This window comes from Pseudocercospora fijiensis (genome assembly GCF_000340215.1).
Source record: "Pseudocercospora fijiensis CIRAD86 unplaced genomic scaffold MYCFIscaffold_6, whole genome shotgun sequence".
In the NCBI taxonomy this organism is placed as follows: domain Eukaryota; kingdom Fungi; phylum Ascomycota; class Dothideomycetes; order Mycosphaerellales; family Mycosphaerellaceae; genus Pseudocercospora; species Pseudocercospora fijiensis.
Window position 1 is genome coordinate 688,599 of NW_006921537.1, and position 17,270 is coordinate 705,868.

The 17,270-nt window shown below is 51.5% G+C and overlaps 7 protein-coding genes across 7 annotated transcripts; 2 read left to right on the top strand and 5 right to left on the bottom strand.

The window, feature by feature from the left end:
* Positions 1–298: 298 nt before the first annotated feature.
* MYCFIDRAFT_176181 (uncharacterized protein) lies at positions 299–2,838 on the top strand (the record flags this gene model as incomplete). Its single annotated transcript, XM_007929986.1, has 14 exons — positions 299–370; positions 396–550; positions 580–691; positions 719–1,148; positions 1,184–1,332; positions 1,371–1,617; positions 1,643–1,783; positions 1,813–1,944; positions 1,972–2,096; positions 2,141–2,184; positions 2,212–2,277; positions 2,304–2,354; positions 2,386–2,680; positions 2,713–2,838. 14 exons carry the CDS (start codon positions 299–301, stop codon positions 2,836–2,838), a joined length of 2,145 nt encoding a protein of 714 aa, XP_007928177.1.
* Positions 2,839–3,027: 189 nt separating this feature from the next.
* MYCFIDRAFT_140548 (uncharacterized protein) lies at positions 3,028–4,381 on the bottom strand (the record flags this gene model as incomplete). Its single annotated transcript, XM_007929987.1, has 2 exons — positions 3,028–3,155; positions 3,217–4,381. 2 exons carry the CDS (start codon positions 4,379–4,381, stop codon positions 3,028–3,030), a joined length of 1,293 nt encoding a protein of 430 aa, XP_007928178.1.
* Positions 4,382–5,036: 655 nt separating this feature from the next.
* Positions 5,037–6,289, top strand: MYCFIDRAFT_70763 (uncharacterized protein). Its single transcript, XM_007929868.1, has 4 exons — positions 5,037–5,122; positions 5,184–5,296; positions 5,346–5,770; positions 5,821–6,289. Exons 1-4 carry the CDS (start codon positions 5,049–5,051, stop codon positions 6,154–6,156), a joined length of 948 nt encoding a protein of 315 aa, XP_007928059.1. The 5' UTR covers positions 5,037–5,048; the 3' UTR covers positions 6,157–6,289.
* A 943-nt stretch (positions 6,290–7,232) lies between these two features.
* Positions 7,233–8,468, bottom strand: MYCFIDRAFT_211668 (uncharacterized protein). Its single transcript, XM_007929988.1, has 2 exons — positions 8,094–8,468; positions 7,233–8,041 (listed from the first exon to the last, which is right to left on the bottom strand). Exon 2 carries the CDS (start codon positions 7,892–7,894, stop codon positions 7,568–7,570), a length of 327 nt encoding a protein of 108 aa, XP_007928179.1. The 5' UTR covers positions 7,895–8,041; positions 8,094–8,468; the 3' UTR covers positions 7,233–7,567.
* A 250-nt stretch (positions 8,469–8,718) lies between these two features.
* Positions 8,719–10,003, bottom strand: MYCFIDRAFT_80034 (uncharacterized protein; the record flags this gene model as incomplete). The annotated part of the gene is made up of 2 exons (XM_007929917.1): positions 8,719–9,319; positions 9,561–10,003. 2 exons carry the CDS (start codon positions 10,001–10,003, stop codon positions 8,719–8,721), a joined length of 1,044 nt encoding a protein of 347 aa, XP_007928108.1.
* Positions 10,004–10,630: 627 nt separating this feature from the next.
* MYCFIDRAFT_215745 (uncharacterized protein) lies at positions 10,631–13,334 on the bottom strand (the record flags this gene model as incomplete). Its single annotated transcript, XM_007929989.1, has 3 exons — positions 10,631–11,080; positions 11,132–13,250; positions 13,330–13,334. 3 exons carry the CDS (start codon positions 13,332–13,334, stop codon positions 10,748–10,750), a joined length of 2,457 nt encoding a protein of 818 aa, XP_007928180.1. The 3' UTR covers positions 10,631–10,747.
* A 443-nt stretch (positions 13,335–13,777) lies between these two features.
* On the bottom strand, positions 13,778–15,577 carry MYCFIDRAFT_189200 (uncharacterized protein; the record flags this gene model as incomplete). Its single annotated transcript, XM_007929990.1, has 3 exons — positions 13,778–13,822; positions 14,038–15,409; positions 15,474–15,577. 3 exons carry the CDS (start codon positions 15,575–15,577, stop codon positions 13,778–13,780), a joined length of 1,521 nt encoding a protein of 506 aa, XP_007928181.1.
* Positions 15,578–17,270: the final 1,693 nt, after the last annotated feature.

Consider the following 17,270-nt stretch of genomic DNA (forward strand, 5'->3'; position numbering starts at 1 on the left):
AGGAGAAGGGAAGCAGGAGGAGACAGCTCTCGTGTCACCTTTTTATACCCCATGGTACATGTTGACAGGCGTGACAAGTCAGCGAGCACACCACTGTCCATGCATGAGAGCTGCACCCGGATGGAGACAGGCATGTCGCTTGCTGGCCAGTATGCTCAACAGCTCTCGCCGGACCACAGGGAGACTCGAGCAACGAGTGAGGGAGAAGCAAATATCGCCGGTTCTCCCGGCCATGGCAGAATCTAGACAATGAATGTAAGCCGCCATTGGTCTTCTTGCAAAGCTAAATGCTAGCTGCATGGTCATATCATCAGCTCTGCTACTGCCGGCGCTGCCCCGGTGGGTTGACTCGCGGGAATCCAGTCGGCTCGTGCTATGTGTGAGGAGGTTGATAGTGCAAGGCCCTGCAGGCTAATGCTCTGTCTCGCGCGATGGCCTGCCCCCAGCCCTCTCCAAGCAAGAGCCGTCAGCCCGCAAGAGACGAGATCAGGGCATCCATGTCGAGAGAAAAGAGTTTGTGGTGCCAATGGAATGTGTTGGCAGTATTGACGTGCGGGAAGGAAGTTGACGAGGGCGGAGCGCGGGCAGGACCAAGGCACGGCAATTGCGCTGTGGGCTGGCGCGAAAACGACACGGCATGGCGGGTTGGCGGTTGGCGGTTGGCGGTTGGCGGTTGGCATGCCGGAGAGCTGTCAATGCGCGCAATTGCCATGTGTAGGCGCTTCACCGCATGCTGCTGTGCGTATTGGGGCCCGAAGATGAGGTCCAAAAACACGGCGTCAGAGACGCGCTAAGCCAGCACGGGCCACGGGCTGCGAATGTGGTGGGACACACTGACAATTTTGGACTCTGGGACGCGACGGCACCGCACCACGATTTCCACCACCACCTCCTCCCCCTGACCGCGACACACCCATCATCTCCTCCAGCGCCGCGGCCCGAACTCGCGTTGATCGTCCCGCCCTCACTCCCGACAGCACATGAATCGCTCCCGCTCCCGCCATACCGTGATGAAACATGGCCGACCACGACTTTCAGCACTTCGCCTCGACCCGAATGCTTTGGGCATGAACAGCGGACGTCAGGCATCATGGCTGCTGCACGCTCTTACGACGTGGCTCAACTTTCCGCCATGGAACACGGCGCAGGTGCGACGAAAGAGTCTAGTGTTCTGTAAGTGGAGGCCTGCGAAGGAAATGCCTGGATGACGGACGCCTGCCCTGGTATGCTGACGTGCGCGAGCATTCCGTCCGCATGGCCTTGTCTGCACATGTCCACCCTCTCGAAGATGACACAGCATATATATGGCAGGTCTTCGCCCAGCTTCAGCCTGTGCTTTGCCTTTTCTGTGCCTTCGAGTGGCACAAGAGCAGCAACTGCATTTCCATTCTCGTCTCCGAAAGTACTACAGAGCATTCCCGATATCTCATATCTTTTCCCTTTTCTTCCTGTTCTACTTTCGACGCGCGGTCTCCGATGTCTTCTTTCCAGCTGACATGCTCCCAGTGAAGCTTGCGCAGATGATCTGGAGGAACCACAGACTTAATTGGACGTGCGTATCTTGCTCGCCTCGTCTTGGAACCGCAGGACTGGCAATACGGTCTCAGCAAACGAACTGTGCTACCCATGAGTCTTTTTCGAGACCAACGAGGATCCATCACACTTGGAGAGCCTCACGAGGCCGCCTCGGAGTCCCTCATGCAGGGCATCGAGGGCAAAATCCGAAGCAAGAGCGGGCGAACTGCTGGAGCCGGCCACGAGCCTCTAATGACTGGTCTGGGCTGTCCTCCGAGCCTCTCCGAGCATGCTGAGCTGCAGAGTGCCTGCAGCTATCCGGCATGCTGAGGTTGACGTCTGGACACAATCCGAATGGCAACATGCGTTTGGCGGTGATTGCGAGACCAGTCCAAATGCGGGATGATGCCAAAGCTGCGCTTGTCGCATGTGCGAGGACTGGATGGATGCAGCGAGTCTGGCGATGTCCGCTACTCTGCATCACAGTCAGAGCTATACTTGCTATTCCCAGCAGCCGAGCCTCAACGAATACTGGCTACGACCAGGGATTCGACAACATCGATATCTTGACTCGCGCGTTTGTGGGTAATGGAATTGCTACACAGTCAATGGTGACTGCCGTAAGTTTTCGTACCTGCTTTCTGCTAGACATGTCTTCATCCTCAAGCAGTGCAAGCGCTCGGCACATCCTGCAAGTCTTACACATCCCACAAACTATCAATGGCTGCGGACTGACAAGAGAGGAGCGCTCAAGGAACTGAAGTGCCAAGACCTGAGACAAACGAAAGCAATCTCTCTATCCGATCAGGAAACACGGCAACCTTCAATGGACACGAGCAGTCCATTCTCAACATGCATCCAGCATTGAAGTCCAAGTCTTACAGACGACACACAGATTCTCTACGATCGATACCGCATCTTATTCTCTAGCCATACTCTCACCACTGCCATCTCCGTATATTCTCAACAGCCTCGAGCATCCTACATCGATCAACTGCTGCCTGTCAACAAGGCTCTTCCCCAACCTGGTCGTCGTAGACACACGTGCTCAGCCAAGGGATCCATGCCTCGAAGCAAGGGAGAACGATCAGAGGAACAGCTGGCATCTGTCAACTTTCAAGTCAGCCTCCTGTGCCCCTGCAGGTATCAATACAAGAACCTCGAGGTACGATCATCTCAGCATAACGATTAACGAAGAGTGAAAAAGCTTTCAGAAAATTCGAATGCAATGCATTTGCCCGCTTCACTACTCCAAAAATCCCGCTCATCGACATCCTCGCCAGCGTATTCCAATTGTATCCTTTCCCTGACAGATACACATGATACACCGCCCTTCTTTGCTCATCTACCGATATGCATACCCGTTCATCTGCTGTTGTGTAACAGGTTGGCCATTCATCCTCATACCATCTACAAAGCCCGCAGGCCATTGCTGTGGTTCGGTGCTGTGAGCACAAAAAGTTCTCAGCCCACAAACCGCTGTTTCTTGTTCTTTACCCTCCCTCTCTTGACTTACAAGAACTTCTTAGGCGCGGCGTGCTTTCGCTTCTTGTAGAAGATATACAGGACTGCGAAAACAGCTTGGACGATGAAGACGGCGAGGAGGAAGTGGTTGAGGGAAGCGGAGTGGGCTTTGATGGCTGTGGAAAGATTGTTAGTAAGTGCGATGCAAGCTTTGATGATGATTTCGTTGTTGCTCACCTTTCTCGAACTTCGGTTCCAGTTCATTATGGAAATTGTGATGAAGGAAGCTGAAAGCAGTATGCAGTTCATCCATGGCCTTCTTGAAATCCTTGCCCTCAAGATCTTCTCTCACGGCTTTGATATCAGTCTCCATAGAAATCGATCGATCGTGCATCGAGCTGATTTTATCCACGGTCACAGATGAGAGACCGGTTTCTCTGCTTCCTCCAATGTTCTCGACTTTTCGCATGATCTCTTGGTGCTTTTGGTCCATTTGCTTTGCGAGTTCTCGGACTTCCCAAAACATGTTGCCCATGTGATGAGACATTGATTGGAGACGATTGTGGAGATCTGCGAATTGCGCTTCTTGTCCTTTGATCTGATCCGCGGCGCGGTCAGGCACCGCCTCAGGAGCGCCCGGGAAGGCGTCCATCTTTTGTTCTTGCTGCACAGGTTGTCCCGTCGAAGCTTGGTGAGCACCAGTCTGGACGAGGAATTTGGTGATTTCAAAGGAATCCGGATTTTCTCCAGTAGTAGCAGTAATCCCAAAGTAGTAGCCAGCTGGCAAAAAAATCTTGTCGCTGGAGAAGCATGCTTTATCATCCACCGTTACGTGCAAGCCCCCCTGGTTGCTAATCTTGAGTTTGCTGGGTATCCCCTTATTACGATAACTGTAATCGCAATGTCCAAAGGCTAATGACTCGAGGGACGCGGAGGCGCGAAAGTTTCTGTCGCCGTCGTTGAGAAATCCCCGAATCTTGCCGCCAGAGCCTCCATATTGATCGATCACCAACACCAAGCCGTCGAATTCCTCGACATTGTAGACACTCTGTGGTCCAATCGGGCGACTGTCTTTTGCGTACCATAATTGTAGATTTCCACTTCCCGTCTCTTGTCCTGAGGCTCGGAATTCGAGCGTCGCTGTCCAGTCTGCTGAGGGCGCAGATGTATCTGACCATAGTGCTCCTTTCGCATTGCCTGGCACTGGAGGTGTGAGGATCACACGATCACTCAACACTTGTATATCATGATTTACGCTGCTCAGATGCCACCCAGGTAATTTATGGCCGTCTGTTGATATTGGGTACCGAAGGCCGAAGGATAACTCGTTCAAGGTGGTCTGCGCTGACGCGAGAGTGGCCGAGAGGAGAGCTAGCAACGTTTGTGGGAGACGTTGGGGCATTGTGAGACAATAATGTAAGCGCTATTGCGCAAGAGCTGTCCTGTTATTCTGTCGGTCGAAGTCGAAAGGGCGTGTGGATCCTTATAGCTGTGCGGTTGGTGGAGATGAAGGAGGATTCGTCGATCGCTCGTAGAAGAGGAATGAGAGTGTGTATGTGTATTTCCACGCTGTGCCTTATGTCCAAATCTGTACAAGCGATTGAATGTGAAACGTGAAGAGTAATAAGACTACTGCGTATCGCTGCTCTTCCAGGAAGCCCAGGTCTTGAAGGAGGTTATGGCGATGTAACCAACAACAATGACGGTGACGGCAATTCTGACTTCCTTGGCTACATCTACGACGGAGGAGCTGAAGGTGATGGTATGGTGATGATTGATCGCGCCGGAGTGCTGAGCATTCAGGAAGAAGTCTCCATTGACAGTGGGACGACGATAGCCTTTTCGTTCAGCAACCGGCAACTGGCCAGTGTGGCCACATATTCACATGGCAATGCGATTATGCAGGGGTGAGCGCGGAAATCCAAGATGGTCTTCCGCTCGGCACTACCCGAACTAGCTTTCCATCAAGCGAGCTCGAATAAGGCACGTCGTAGACATCACGAACATCGCATTCACAGCCGTCTCTGCCACCGTCTGCATCCATCCAAGGAGGGTCAACGACATCAAAGATGGCAAACGATCCAAGGCAGATGTGGGAGGCGTTGCAGAAGAACATCCAGCGAGCACAGCAGCAGGGCAAGAGGTATGCAGAGAGCAGAAATGGAGGCAATATGGACATAGAAACAATACTGAGAACGATGCAGATTCGGCGCTGGCGGTGGTGGTGCTCCGGGTCCTAGAGGAGCTTTGACTGGTATTGGAGGTCTGCTTCTCCTTGGTGGCGGTGTCTGGTTCTTCAACAACGCGCTCTTCAACGGTATGCGCCTGCTATGTGTACGAGCTGGCTATGGGCTAACACTGCTCAGTCGAGGGTGGCCATCGCGCCATCAAGTATACAAGAGTAGGTGGCGTTGGCAAGGAGATCTACAATGAAGGAACCCACATTCGCATTCCCTGGTTCGAGACACCCGTCGACTACGATGTTCGCGCGAAACCACGAAACGTAGCCTCCCTCACCGGCACGAAGGACTTGCAGATGGTGAATATCACATGCCGTGTTCTTTCGCGGCCACGAATAGATGCACTCCCCCAGATCTACAGGACGCTCGGCACAGATTACGACGAGAGAGTGCTTCCCAGCATCGTGAACGAAGTCTTGAAGAGCGTGGTGGCACAATTCAATGCCAGCCAGCTGATCACACAGCGCGAGAATGTTTCGAGACTAGTGCGCGACAATCTTGTGCGGAGAGCAGCCAGATTCAACATCCTGTTGGATGATGTATCGCTTACGGTCCGTGCGAAAAACAACGCTTTACACTTCCCGTGCTAATATTGCTACAGCACCTTGCCTTCTCGCCCGAATTCACAGCAGCCGTCGAAGCCAAGCAAGTCGCCCAGCAGGAAGCCCAGCGAGCCGCTTTCGTCGTCGACAAGGCACGTCAAGAGAAGCAGGCAATGGTTGTTCGCGCACAAGGTGAAGCTCGATCAGCAGAACTGATTGGTGACGCAATCAAGAAGAGCCGATCATACGTCGATCTGAGGGAGTTTGAGAACGCCAGGAACATCGCCAGCATTTTGGAGAAGAGTCAAAACAAGGTCTATCTCGACACAGATGGCCTCGGTCTCAACATCTCGCAGTCAAATTCGGAGAAGGCCGCGGGCAGGAACCAGAAATGAGGGAGGAGGGAGGCCTTGATGCTTGAAACCCATGTATAAAGAAAAGCTTTGGGGAGAGGATGGCATATGAGGCGCATTGAGCGTTTTGCCAAGTACGTATGTATAGCTACACTACTCAACTTCTGACCTGACAGTTCCTTCACCACTACTTCCGTACTTGATCCGTGCTGTGCGCGCAACGTCAGCCACATGACCGAGTGAGAGCGAGAAAGGGCCTCACTGATGCCAACTGGAAGGCGAAAAGATACGGTGCATTTGCAAGTCCAAACTACTTCCTCGAGGTATCCCACATTTTTGGGTGCGACAGCTCTACTCAGACCTCGCATCCAATTCTCTCACTTCACCTTGGATCGACACCGACTTGGAAGATATCAGACACCACTCCCCAGAGACACACTTCTCATCTCAACACTCGAGATGACGCGATAATGAGATGGAGTCTTACAAGATCACTGGCGGCTCAACGCTTTGCCGCTTTTGGTCCGGGGTTGCATGAGTATACGAGTGGCAGACACCAGTGTTATATACTTATTGGCGTGCGAAAAACTCACCTTCTCTCCAGATAGCGTCTCCGAGAGCGGCACCTGAATTCCAATATCCATGAGCTCGCCAACACCATTTGCCGATGACTTGGTTGCCATTGAAAATTTTTCCTGACGGAGATTTCAACCGTGTTCTTCAAAGCAACATTCAGTGAGGGCGAAGAGATACTGGTCAGGCTCCCTTCCGGCTTAATGCTCCTTTGCGGAGCGAGGCGGCAACGTTGTCTTTTCTTTGGCATCGCAACTTTCCGATCGCCAAACTCTTTGGGTACTCTGCAGCAAACGAAAATCCTGTTGGCAATTGAGTCCATTCTGCTCGAGAAGCTCCCGGAACGACCTCTCGGCGAGCAATAGTTCTCACTTGATAACAAATCCATCGCAATACTACCTTTCTCTCTTTGCATCGGTATACCACAGTACCGCCAGAATTGGGGTAACTCTGCCTCTGAGTCTTTGCAGAAGCCCGAAACGATACTGCCTCCTGATGTTGAATCACTGGCCACTGCAGAGCAAGAAAGAGATCAGGGAAAGGATGAGCAGACGTCTCGTTGAAATCGTTGCGAGCATCGAAGTTTGGGTTTGAATAGGTCGTAAGTAGACTCTAGATGTGAGGTAGTTCTTTAGTTCTCGGCAGCATTTCACGACCAATGCAAGATCGATTCACTCCGACGGACGCGTGGCGATTCCACGCGTGTACCTTTGCGGCGCGTCATTGCACCTGTTTGGTTGTCGCCTGGGCATGCAATCCGGGTCGACAGCCTCTGCCCATCTAGAGGAGCCTGTCTGGCTCATGCAGTGAGATGTGTAGACTCGTCAAAATCTCCATCTTGGGTTGGTTCAAACGTGATACTCACGTTTCGAATATGCATTCAATGGGTACTGTGCCCAGCCTCTAAACTTTCACAGACTGATTTCATTGATATCCCTGTCGATATTCCATAGGATGTATGTACGAATCTCTCGTGCAATAACAACGACCTGGTCTCTTTCTTCAATAGTCTGACAGGCGTGTCAAAGACATCACTGCTCCCTGCTGTGTGTGCGTGGGTTCTGGTATGCGCCTGGAATGCCGAGCTCTTGATGGCGTGGATTGGTTCGTAGAGGGAAGTCGCCTCGGTGTTGGTGGAAACGGCGTGTACCGATTTCGATTTGACGCGTGACCATGATGCCCTCTTTACGGATGACACGCTCCTCATTCTTCAGTCCAAACACGTGGAGGAGGTATTGGAGCAGCCACCACCACAAAATTCCCATTCGATGCATTGCGTGTCGCCATCTCCCATCGGGTTACAAGTGATCTCATAGCATTCGAATCGAGGGGAGCCGTCGGTTGCGAATCGGGGCTGTGAAGCGGTCAGTGTGTGCAGTTTCTGGTCCGATCTGCGTCCATCTTACAGAAATGTTTTTAGAGGGTAGGCCCGCAACGTGAGCGACGAAGATCAAGCAAGCTGCGACAGCCGAAGCGCACTTCATGATGAGCGAAGAATTCAAGCGCTGCTACCAGTTGAGCAGCAGAAGATATCGCAGACTGGTGCTCGTCTGTCCTTATCTTCGGATGATGAGCAGCAATAGGGATCCCCAGCAACTTATTGTGCAAGCGCGATTCCCTTGGCCAGCAGAATGTTTGTCCAACCCTTGAGGGGCACAGTCCGTGTCCGTGTCGTTTACGTGCCGCTACAGGGAACCCGAGGAACATCGAACAAGCTCTAGATGCGACGCTGCAGGGAACCCGAGGAACATCGAACAAGCTCTAGATGCGACGGCGTCCGGGATGTACGGATTTGGCTTCTTTCCCTGTGTGTCTCACTCGAATTGTGCAAATTTACGGTTGTGTGGTGGTGTGGATTCGGATCCTGCAAAGAGCCACCACGCGACCGAGTGTGGAGCAATTCATTTGCAGCACTCTTGATCATGCCTCGAGATGTAGAGGTACGAGATGACAATTGTGACCCATTGCTTCCTCGTAAATGTCTTTCCGTACGCAAGCCAACTCCTGGCGCAAAGATCCCAGAAGTTGTCATCAAGTTATTCCTTTGCCACGCCAAGTGTGCAGCTCATGAAGATGCAGTTGGTAGGTGTCTGAGGTGAGACTGGAAAGTCCGGAAACACCCGCTTTCCGTCGTAATGGTTCAAGCTTCGGATCAAGGTCGCAATCTTTGAAGAAGCCTTCTGAATTTGCCATGCAAAAGGGCGCGTTGTGCAATTCTGCCTGGCCCCGAAGCCATTGCGCCTTTTCGCCATGGCCCTGCAGCCTTAGGATGTAGCTCGCACGAAGGACTAGCATTGTGAAAGAGCTCTTCGCGGCATCTCGAGCGGACCACACCTTAGGCACTCCATCCCTTGAGAGCCACTGCAAGTAGTCGTAGAACGCAAGGCCGTCAGCCATGGAAGGATGATAGAGGAGAGCGGTTGCTTGCGCTCGTCGACATTCAACTCCATGGGGCAAATTCTGATAGTAGCTGTCCCACAGCGTAGAGTCGTAAGGAGGGTGCCTTGTGTTTCGGATGGCATGTTCAGTGGCAACACGGATGCCGAGCAACATGGATGGGTTTTGCGGAGATGGGTATTGACCGAACTTCTGGAGAGCTCTCTGGAAGCACTTTAAAGCATTGGCAGGAGACCTGTGCGGGGACCATTCTGTGTGGTTCTTGGCCAGTCCTGCCAGCCAAAGATGTCCCCAACCGCACAGTGTTGCCATAGCTGCCGCGTAACCCAAGCTCCCTTCTGAGTGTTCGCTTTGTATTATTTCAATCTCTCTCTCTAGCCATTGAAAGATGAATTCGTCGCGTTCCTCCGGCACAATGAACCTGTATAACGCACTGATGAGGCAGGTGCTACTACATTCGTGACGCTTACGCTTACCAGGTGAGTAGTTGGGCAAATGTGCGATTCGGAGTAGGCTCATGCGTCGCTCGCCGCTTCCAATACCAGAGCAAGATGCGCTTTCCCGCGTTGTGTTGCAAGCACTTCTCATGCCGCTCTCGTAGAGGAAGCTGCGACAGCTGAGTTTTCAGCTGGTATAGACATGCCTCGGCCTGCTCGATCGAGCCCTCGCCGCGGTTTGCAAGCTCTTCGAACTCGTCCACAGTGAGCTCAGGCCGGCTTTGAAGGGCGACTAGCTGCGGCTGGCGTTTAACGTATGCGGCGGGCTCGGGTTGTGGTCGATTAGGCGGCGGAGGAGAGGGTGGTCGAGAAGCATGGCAGCGAACTGCAGAGGAGCTAAAGCAGCTGACTTGAGCGCTCAGGCATCGCTTGACGGCGGCGAGGTGAGTGTGATGATGTCTTCTGCAGAGAGCGTGGAACATTGTTGTGGCATGTCAGACGCGAGGATTGAAGTCAGTTTGCGAAAATAGACCCCTAGGCGTTTTTGGCTAAGAAGCTGTTACTAGACTAGCTGCACTATTCCGAAGTCTTAGTCTATTCCCTTAACATTAGATAAACACAAAGAGCATCTACTTGAAAGTTGAATATCTAAATGCTTAAACGTACGATTATACCGAAGAGTCGAAGACTCGTAGGTTATCTTCCTCCTCTATAAAACCATTCTACTCCGATTATCCGATATATATCTTAGGCAGAATCAGGCAATAAGAGTAATGCCCATTGCCCGATATACCGTCCCTCTATCCCGACTCCGGATATTACGATTATTCATTATCTTCTCCTTCTTTCAGATCTGCGAGACTGCGACTTCCTTGTAGCACCTCCCCGTGAGCCGTGGCATCGCAGCTCGTAGACATACGCGGGGAATGTGCGAGCCGAGCCGAGCATTCACATGCAAGGAAGAGTAGGAGATAGCTGCTCATCGTATCAAAATCTCAGAGAGATGGAGCTGAAAAGAAAAATCTCTCGACCGGCGTGAAGTCAGCACAGCACAGCGAGGCAGTCTGGCTTTCAAGACCTTGACACACAGCTTTTGGAAGGCATAAATGCCAAGCTATAATCTCATCGGCAAAATGCCGCAAGATCTGATCGCTGTATTAGTATCTGCCTGACTGTACTACTATACACTGCGCTCGCTCGCTCGAAATTCACACCATACCTACGGTCTACACATGTATCACAGACTTTTCGCCTCCAGGTCTTCGACCCGGGTTCTTGCCTCGCAAGTCACCCTCACCTCCATACTTGAAGCGATACGCAATCGCCACACTAACGCAAGCTAGGAGTCCAACGCATAGTACCGACGGTCCCCACTTGTCATGATACTGCACTGCCTTGCGCTGCTTGATCCTATCAACGCGCCAGAGGAAGATGGCTATGGAATAGAAGAGAGCGATGATGGCAAGAATGGTGAATGCCACTGATGCTGCGAGTCCGACACGATCGCCGAAGTTGATGAGCGTGACTGCAATAGAGCCGAGGATGATGGAAAACTCGAGCTGCGCGTCATGTTAGTAGTGCGGCATAAGATGAAGTTATGGTTGACTTACCCATGCCAAGAACGTCCTTTCTGCAGCAAACGACACCTTCGGCTCCACACGAACAGGTACGTGGATCTTCTTGCCCTTGGGCGCCTTGAAGCGCTTCTCCGACACGCCAGCGCCGCGAGGGATACCCATTCGACCTTCTGCAGCGGGGATTTGCGTCGGCGTTGGGAAAGGCGTAGCTTGTTTGAGGAAATATAAAAGCTTGTCGCCCGCAACTCCAGAGTACCACTTGACCAGTTTCCATCGGTACGCAAAACCACCCTTCTTCTTGGCGTCTTCGAGAGCTTCCTCCTCGTCATCGGAGTCGTAGATTGGATAGTCATCGTCCACAGAGATCAATGGCTTGTGGGCCATGCGCTCTTCCTCGTCCATGATGTTGCCATCCTGGTCGTGCGCGTCGCCATTAGCGTGACCATTCGAGGCAAGATGCCGGTCTTGCTCGTGTTGTTCTAGGGCATCTCGAGCAGCCCGCAACCTTTGTTGGTTCTCATCGTCATCCAGATCCTCGTCTTCCTCAAGCTCGTCATCGCTGTCGTCATCCATTGCTGCGCTAGTGCTCACATCTGTACTTTGGCCAGGTCGCTCAATGCCGAATTTGTGGCTGACAGGTTTGCGGATGTCGGTGTCCATTTGCGGGAACCAGAAGGGCAGGAGGTCGATTCGGGTAGGGAACAGTGTTGCACATCCGTGGATGAATTTGGAGAATTTAGGAACTGCCTCGACCAGGTGAGAAGCCGTGAGCTCTCTTATCCACTCTGGCGGTTCTTGACCTTGGGCAGTCTGCAGCTTCACCTCAAGCACGCCGTATGGAAAGCGCTCTACATCCTCAGGCGGCAGCTGCGGAAATGGATAATCAATGCCAATGTCCATGCGACGCCAGTTCTTGCCTGCTCGTTGCCGGCCATCAAGATTGTCCTCTCGAACCATGGTCAATTCAGTGTCCAAAGAGACACGAACACGAGCGTCGCCTGGCAGCTGGAAGGCTGTTCGGTTGTAGAAGGAGCGGCAGACAGGGACCAGCTTTCGGTCGATGACGCGGAACTGGATCTCTTTCGCAAGCTGCTCGAGGTCGTCGATCTCCTTCTTGCTCTTCTTGCCATCCTTGCGCATCTTCTCGAAGATCTGCTCGGTCGTCATGTCGCCGCGGAGGTATGCATTCACATTCTTTTCTTTGGTGGAGAAGCGAGCCTTGACTGACTTCTCGCCGGTCCAATCTTCTCGATGTGTCTTCCGCTCCACGAAGATTGTGTCGACCTCCATGCCTCCGTACCATCGCAAACGTATGGCCTCGGCACCTTCCGTCTTTTTCAGGCGGCCTTCGTAGAGCTCCCATGTTTCAGGGTTGTCGTAGTAGATGGACGAGATAGCGGAGTCCTTCTTCTCGAATTCCTTGCTAGGGTTGAAGACAAGCACAGGCAGATGCTTCAGGATGATGAGCTTCAGCTCGGTGATGTTGTCTGGATGCACCCAGTACTTGGTGGTTTGACGCACAAAGTTCTGTTGCTTGCCGCCGGCTGACGAGTCTCCCTTGGTGGGATTGCCTCGTGTCCGGACTTGGTCGTAGAGCTTCGAGAGATTGACAACGGTACTATCGTAGTCATCCTTGAAGAACGGACGAGCGTTGAGTCGTGCAGCGAAGACAGGCTTCAAGTGCCAATGCGTCTGCTTGTCATGCTTCTTGATGATCTTCTGGAAACCGGTGTAGTTCAGCTGCGTGAACTTGGCAATGTCGTGGACATCTGCAATGATGTCCGAGAGGTCCTCTTCGAGCAGCAAGAACTCGTCTTCCGAGGGTGCATTCTGCTTGGCGAGGTCGTCGCCATTTTGCGCCGCTTCAGCCCGGGCGATGACTTCCTGCACTTCCTTCTCGCTGGCCTTGATGCGGCGTATGATCTCCTGGCTCTTGACCTTCTGGAAGGTGAAGACCTTGTCCAGCTCCTGCTCGAGCTGGTTCACGAAGCGGCGCTCATCTTCCTCCGACCACGGCTGCCTCTTCTTGTGAGCCTGGGCGATAGCAGGCGTGTGCTCGAAGTCGGTGCGCAGACTCTTTTTCAGGTCGTCGTAGGCAATGTAGTAGTAGTACCAGTCCTTGATGAGGGAGCTTCGCAGTTGCTGCCCGAACCTGTACACCAACAATCATCGTTACCTCTGCTCTGCCCCGCGCGCCGATGTTCTGGGCATTGGTCCGCATCCATACGCACCTCATGCTGGATCGCTACGGCTATTGCTATTCCGTGCTGGTCTTTTGCGGCGACTGAGTGTCAAACATAAAGTCGTTGTTAGCGACCGGGAAGCATTGGGTCTCCGCGAGCAGTCCGATTCCGTGGTGCTCAATGCTCAGACTGTCTTGTCAAAACTGCGGGCAGCAACGAATCACATCGATGCTGCCGCCCCCGTGCTGCAGCTTCTCGTCAATTTATCCAACCTATCCTTCACCAACATTCTTCACACTACACCACTTTTCGCACTGCGTTTCGAGCAAAGAAAGGCCATCGGCTTTGCTGGGCAGCTTCCAAATTCCAGGGAGCTATGCTACCTGCTTACGTCGCGAAATGACAAGCTTTCTCCCACATCCAGAGATCTAGAACAGGGCGCGAATAGCACTTCCGTCCAACAAAATAACAGAAATACTGCTTCATTGACGGACGACTACAGTGAAGCGTCCGCGGGTATCGCGTATCGCGCACTCTCTCTCTATCTCTATCACATCATGCTAAAAGAACGCCTTTGTGGTGCATTGGTCTGACTGTAACCCCGTCTTTCCCGGAAGCAGATTATCCTCCTCTACCACCACGCCTACCACCCCGACCTCTTCCTCCACCACCATTACCGCCTCTCTTCTCGATACGACCATCTGCTGCACTCCCGCCATTTCTCCTCGGCGGACCATTAGATTCAACATGGCCCACATTCAAACCCTTCACGCCCTTCAAGCCCATCTTGCCCACGATCTTCTTGTCGATCATCGGCGTCTCAGGACAACCCATGGCTGCAGCGTAATCATTCGCTTCTTGCACGAGCGTATCGTTGGTGAGTTGAAGCTGCTTCGTGAAAGTCTTGTGGAAACCGAGCCAAGCCTGATACGCTTTGCTTTTCGTCGTCTCATCGACTTTGGTGAAAGCCGCTTCGATGTCCGAGTTTTGCGTTTCCCCTGTTGCGCTGGCAAGAGCTGTTGGGTACGGCGTGATTGGCAATCTTTTGTTGACTTTGAGAAAGAAGCTCTCCCGCTGCGTCAGGATAATGATAGCTCGACCTTCGTTTCCTGCTCGAGCAGTTCGTCCGACACGATGTACGTACTGATCACCACTAGATGGGAGACCGATTTGTACGACGTGGGAGACGTTTGGGAAATCCATGCCGCGACCGATCACGTCCGATGCGAACATGATGCCTGCTTTGGCTGCTTTGAATTCATTTGTGGTTCGAGTTCTGTTTGCTTGAGATAGACGTGATTGTAGTTGAAACACTTGTAACGTATTGCTGCCTTCCAGAAGTGCTGAGAAGAGAGCGTACATGAGTGCTACACCGTTTGCAGTTGTGCCGAAGACGATGGCTTTGAAGTCGCCAGAGCAGCTGCTGTATTCTGTTTGTAGCAAATCCCACAGTGCAGGGTACACTTCTTGATTTGATGGGACGATGATGGAGTGCTGCGTCACTTTGTCGATTGTGGGTGTTTCATCGGGGTCGATGGTGGTGAGGTGAATATGCCCTTTGTTGAGCACTTTGGGAAGGACGCCTTCGATCTTCTTGGGCATTGTGGCGCTGAAGCACATGCCTTGCCAGTTGGCTTTGGATTTCTGAGGAAGTCGGCGCAGGATGTCGTTGAGGGCTACGAGGAAACCTTGCTCCAGCATTTGATCGGCCTCGTCCAAGACTAAAGTGCGAAGGTCGGCGAACTTTTCCGCAACGTAGTCATCATTCAGATAATCATTGAGTCGACCTGGTGTCGCAACGACGATTTTGGGATCTCCGTTCAGGAAAGCTTTCAGGTCACGTTCCTTCGAGGTTCCGCCATATGCTGTGTGGCATTCGAGGCGGCGAGGCAGCTTGGCGGTGACAGCATTGCATTCCTTGGCAATCTGGAGCGCGAGTTCGCGAGTTGGCGACAACACCAAGATTGCGACTTGGCCAGTCGCTATGGAAGCTTTGGTGAGAAGAGAATGGATTGCGGGTAGGAGAAAAGCGAGCGTTTTGCCAGTGCCAGTCTTCGCTTGAACAAGGCAATCTGCGCTGAAGTCGGGTAGCTCGGTGAGGACTTTTTGCTGGACTGGAGTCATGAAGCTACGATTTTCCGTCAGTAAGTCTTGATCAAGAGTGGCCAAACTCGCGCAGACGTTTTATTTACCCATAGCCCATGCTCTGGATGCCTGCAAGCAGCCCGTCATTCAGCGTTCCTTTCAAAGTGCAGTATGGTTGACCAGCTTCTTCCATGGCTTCTGGTCCGGCCATGTTGGCGATGTTGCCGCTCTTGCTGTTGATGTACGTTGTCAGGATTGGGTTAAGGGTGTGTCTACTTGCTGGTCGGTGGATCGGTGGATTGTCGATACTCAGTAATCTTCTACCGATGCAATTAATTTCCGATAACCGCTTTTTAAGGTAGACAAATCGGTGGATTTGAAAGACCGTACACTGCTAGTCGCTAAGGCGGTAAATTAGTCGCGACCGTAGCACGTAGACGCGTAATTCGAGCTATTATAAAGCTATTATATCTATATATTACTGTTAGTATAGTATCTACCAAATATAGCGCCGAAGAAGGCTAAAACGACCAATTCTACGACTCCTGCGAAGCGCAAGAATACTACTAAAAAGACACTAGTTAGCAAGAAGTCTAAGCCGAGTACTAAGCCTATAGTTAGCTCCGAGTTTCTAGAGATTAGTCGATAGGAGGCGGTCTATAAGGAATACTTCTTAAAGGAGGTAAAGAAGCTAAAGGACAAGGGGTTAATAAACTATAGCAATAGCTTCTATATTAAATACTACCGCCGCATTGCTACGTAGATAAGCTTAAAGTTTAAGCTGTATTTTAAGGAAGAAGGCTATAAAGCGCGCTAGCGGACCTTTAAAGAGAAGTACTATCTATATACCGCTTACTTAAAGTATATAAGCGGCTAGAATAGACACCCTCTAAAGCCTAGCAACGAGGAGGTTGCTAATAAGCACTTCCGGAAGTATCTAGAGTATAATTAATAGTGCGACGAGTGTCTAGAGTTTGCTACCTAGCTCTTTAATATTATCGAGTTAAATATAGCGAGCGGCAACGAGGCGGGGATTAGTACTAATCTTACTTAAGACAGTAATACGGATATTAGCGGATCGGACAAGGAAGACGACGGTAAAGATAAAAGTAAGAAGGCGGCGGAAAAAGGCGAGGCAGCTACTAAAGTGCTACTTCTAGAAGGAATAACCGCTAAGAAACGAGACGAGTTAATTGCGGCCGACGTTAATAGCGGATTAGACCTATCGATATTGTTGGAGTTAGAAGTATAAGTACTCGTTGCCGCGCGGTACGCAAAGGCGTATACTACGAAGCGAGAGGCTGCTAAGAAGTAGGCCAAATTAGACGCCGAGAAGAAGGGTAAGAAGGATAATAATGCTATACTTAGTCTTATAAAGAAGAGCTAAATTCTACTATAACAGACGTTATCGGCTTTCCTTAAGGCTACTCGAGACGACGCTTAGTAGGCTCGTAAGGATGCTGCTATTAAGCGTAAGAGGGTGCGCACTAAAGAGGCTAAAGCGCTAAAGAAACGCGTAGAATATAGTATAGACATTAATACTAGAGATATCGCTAATCGCCTTATAGACGAGGATATTCTAGTAGGAGTTAGTATAGCGGATCGTGCCCTCCTTGCGATAGAAGTAGGCAAGCCTAATATAGGGCATATCGCTATCGTAAGGAAGTAGGTACGAGATAAGAAGAAGAGGTCTTATTTAGACGAGTATTTCCGCTAGGTGCTATAGGATATCAAACCTAGACCTTAGCTATTACCTAGCATTAATAGCTACGTATATCCTAAGTATCCGTATATGCAGAATAGCCCTTTGCCGCATAGATATAGTCGTCAGTAGTTAGTTGCATTATTATAATAGAGAGAGAGAGAGTTATATCGCGTAAGAAGGTTGTTTTTAAAGTACTAAT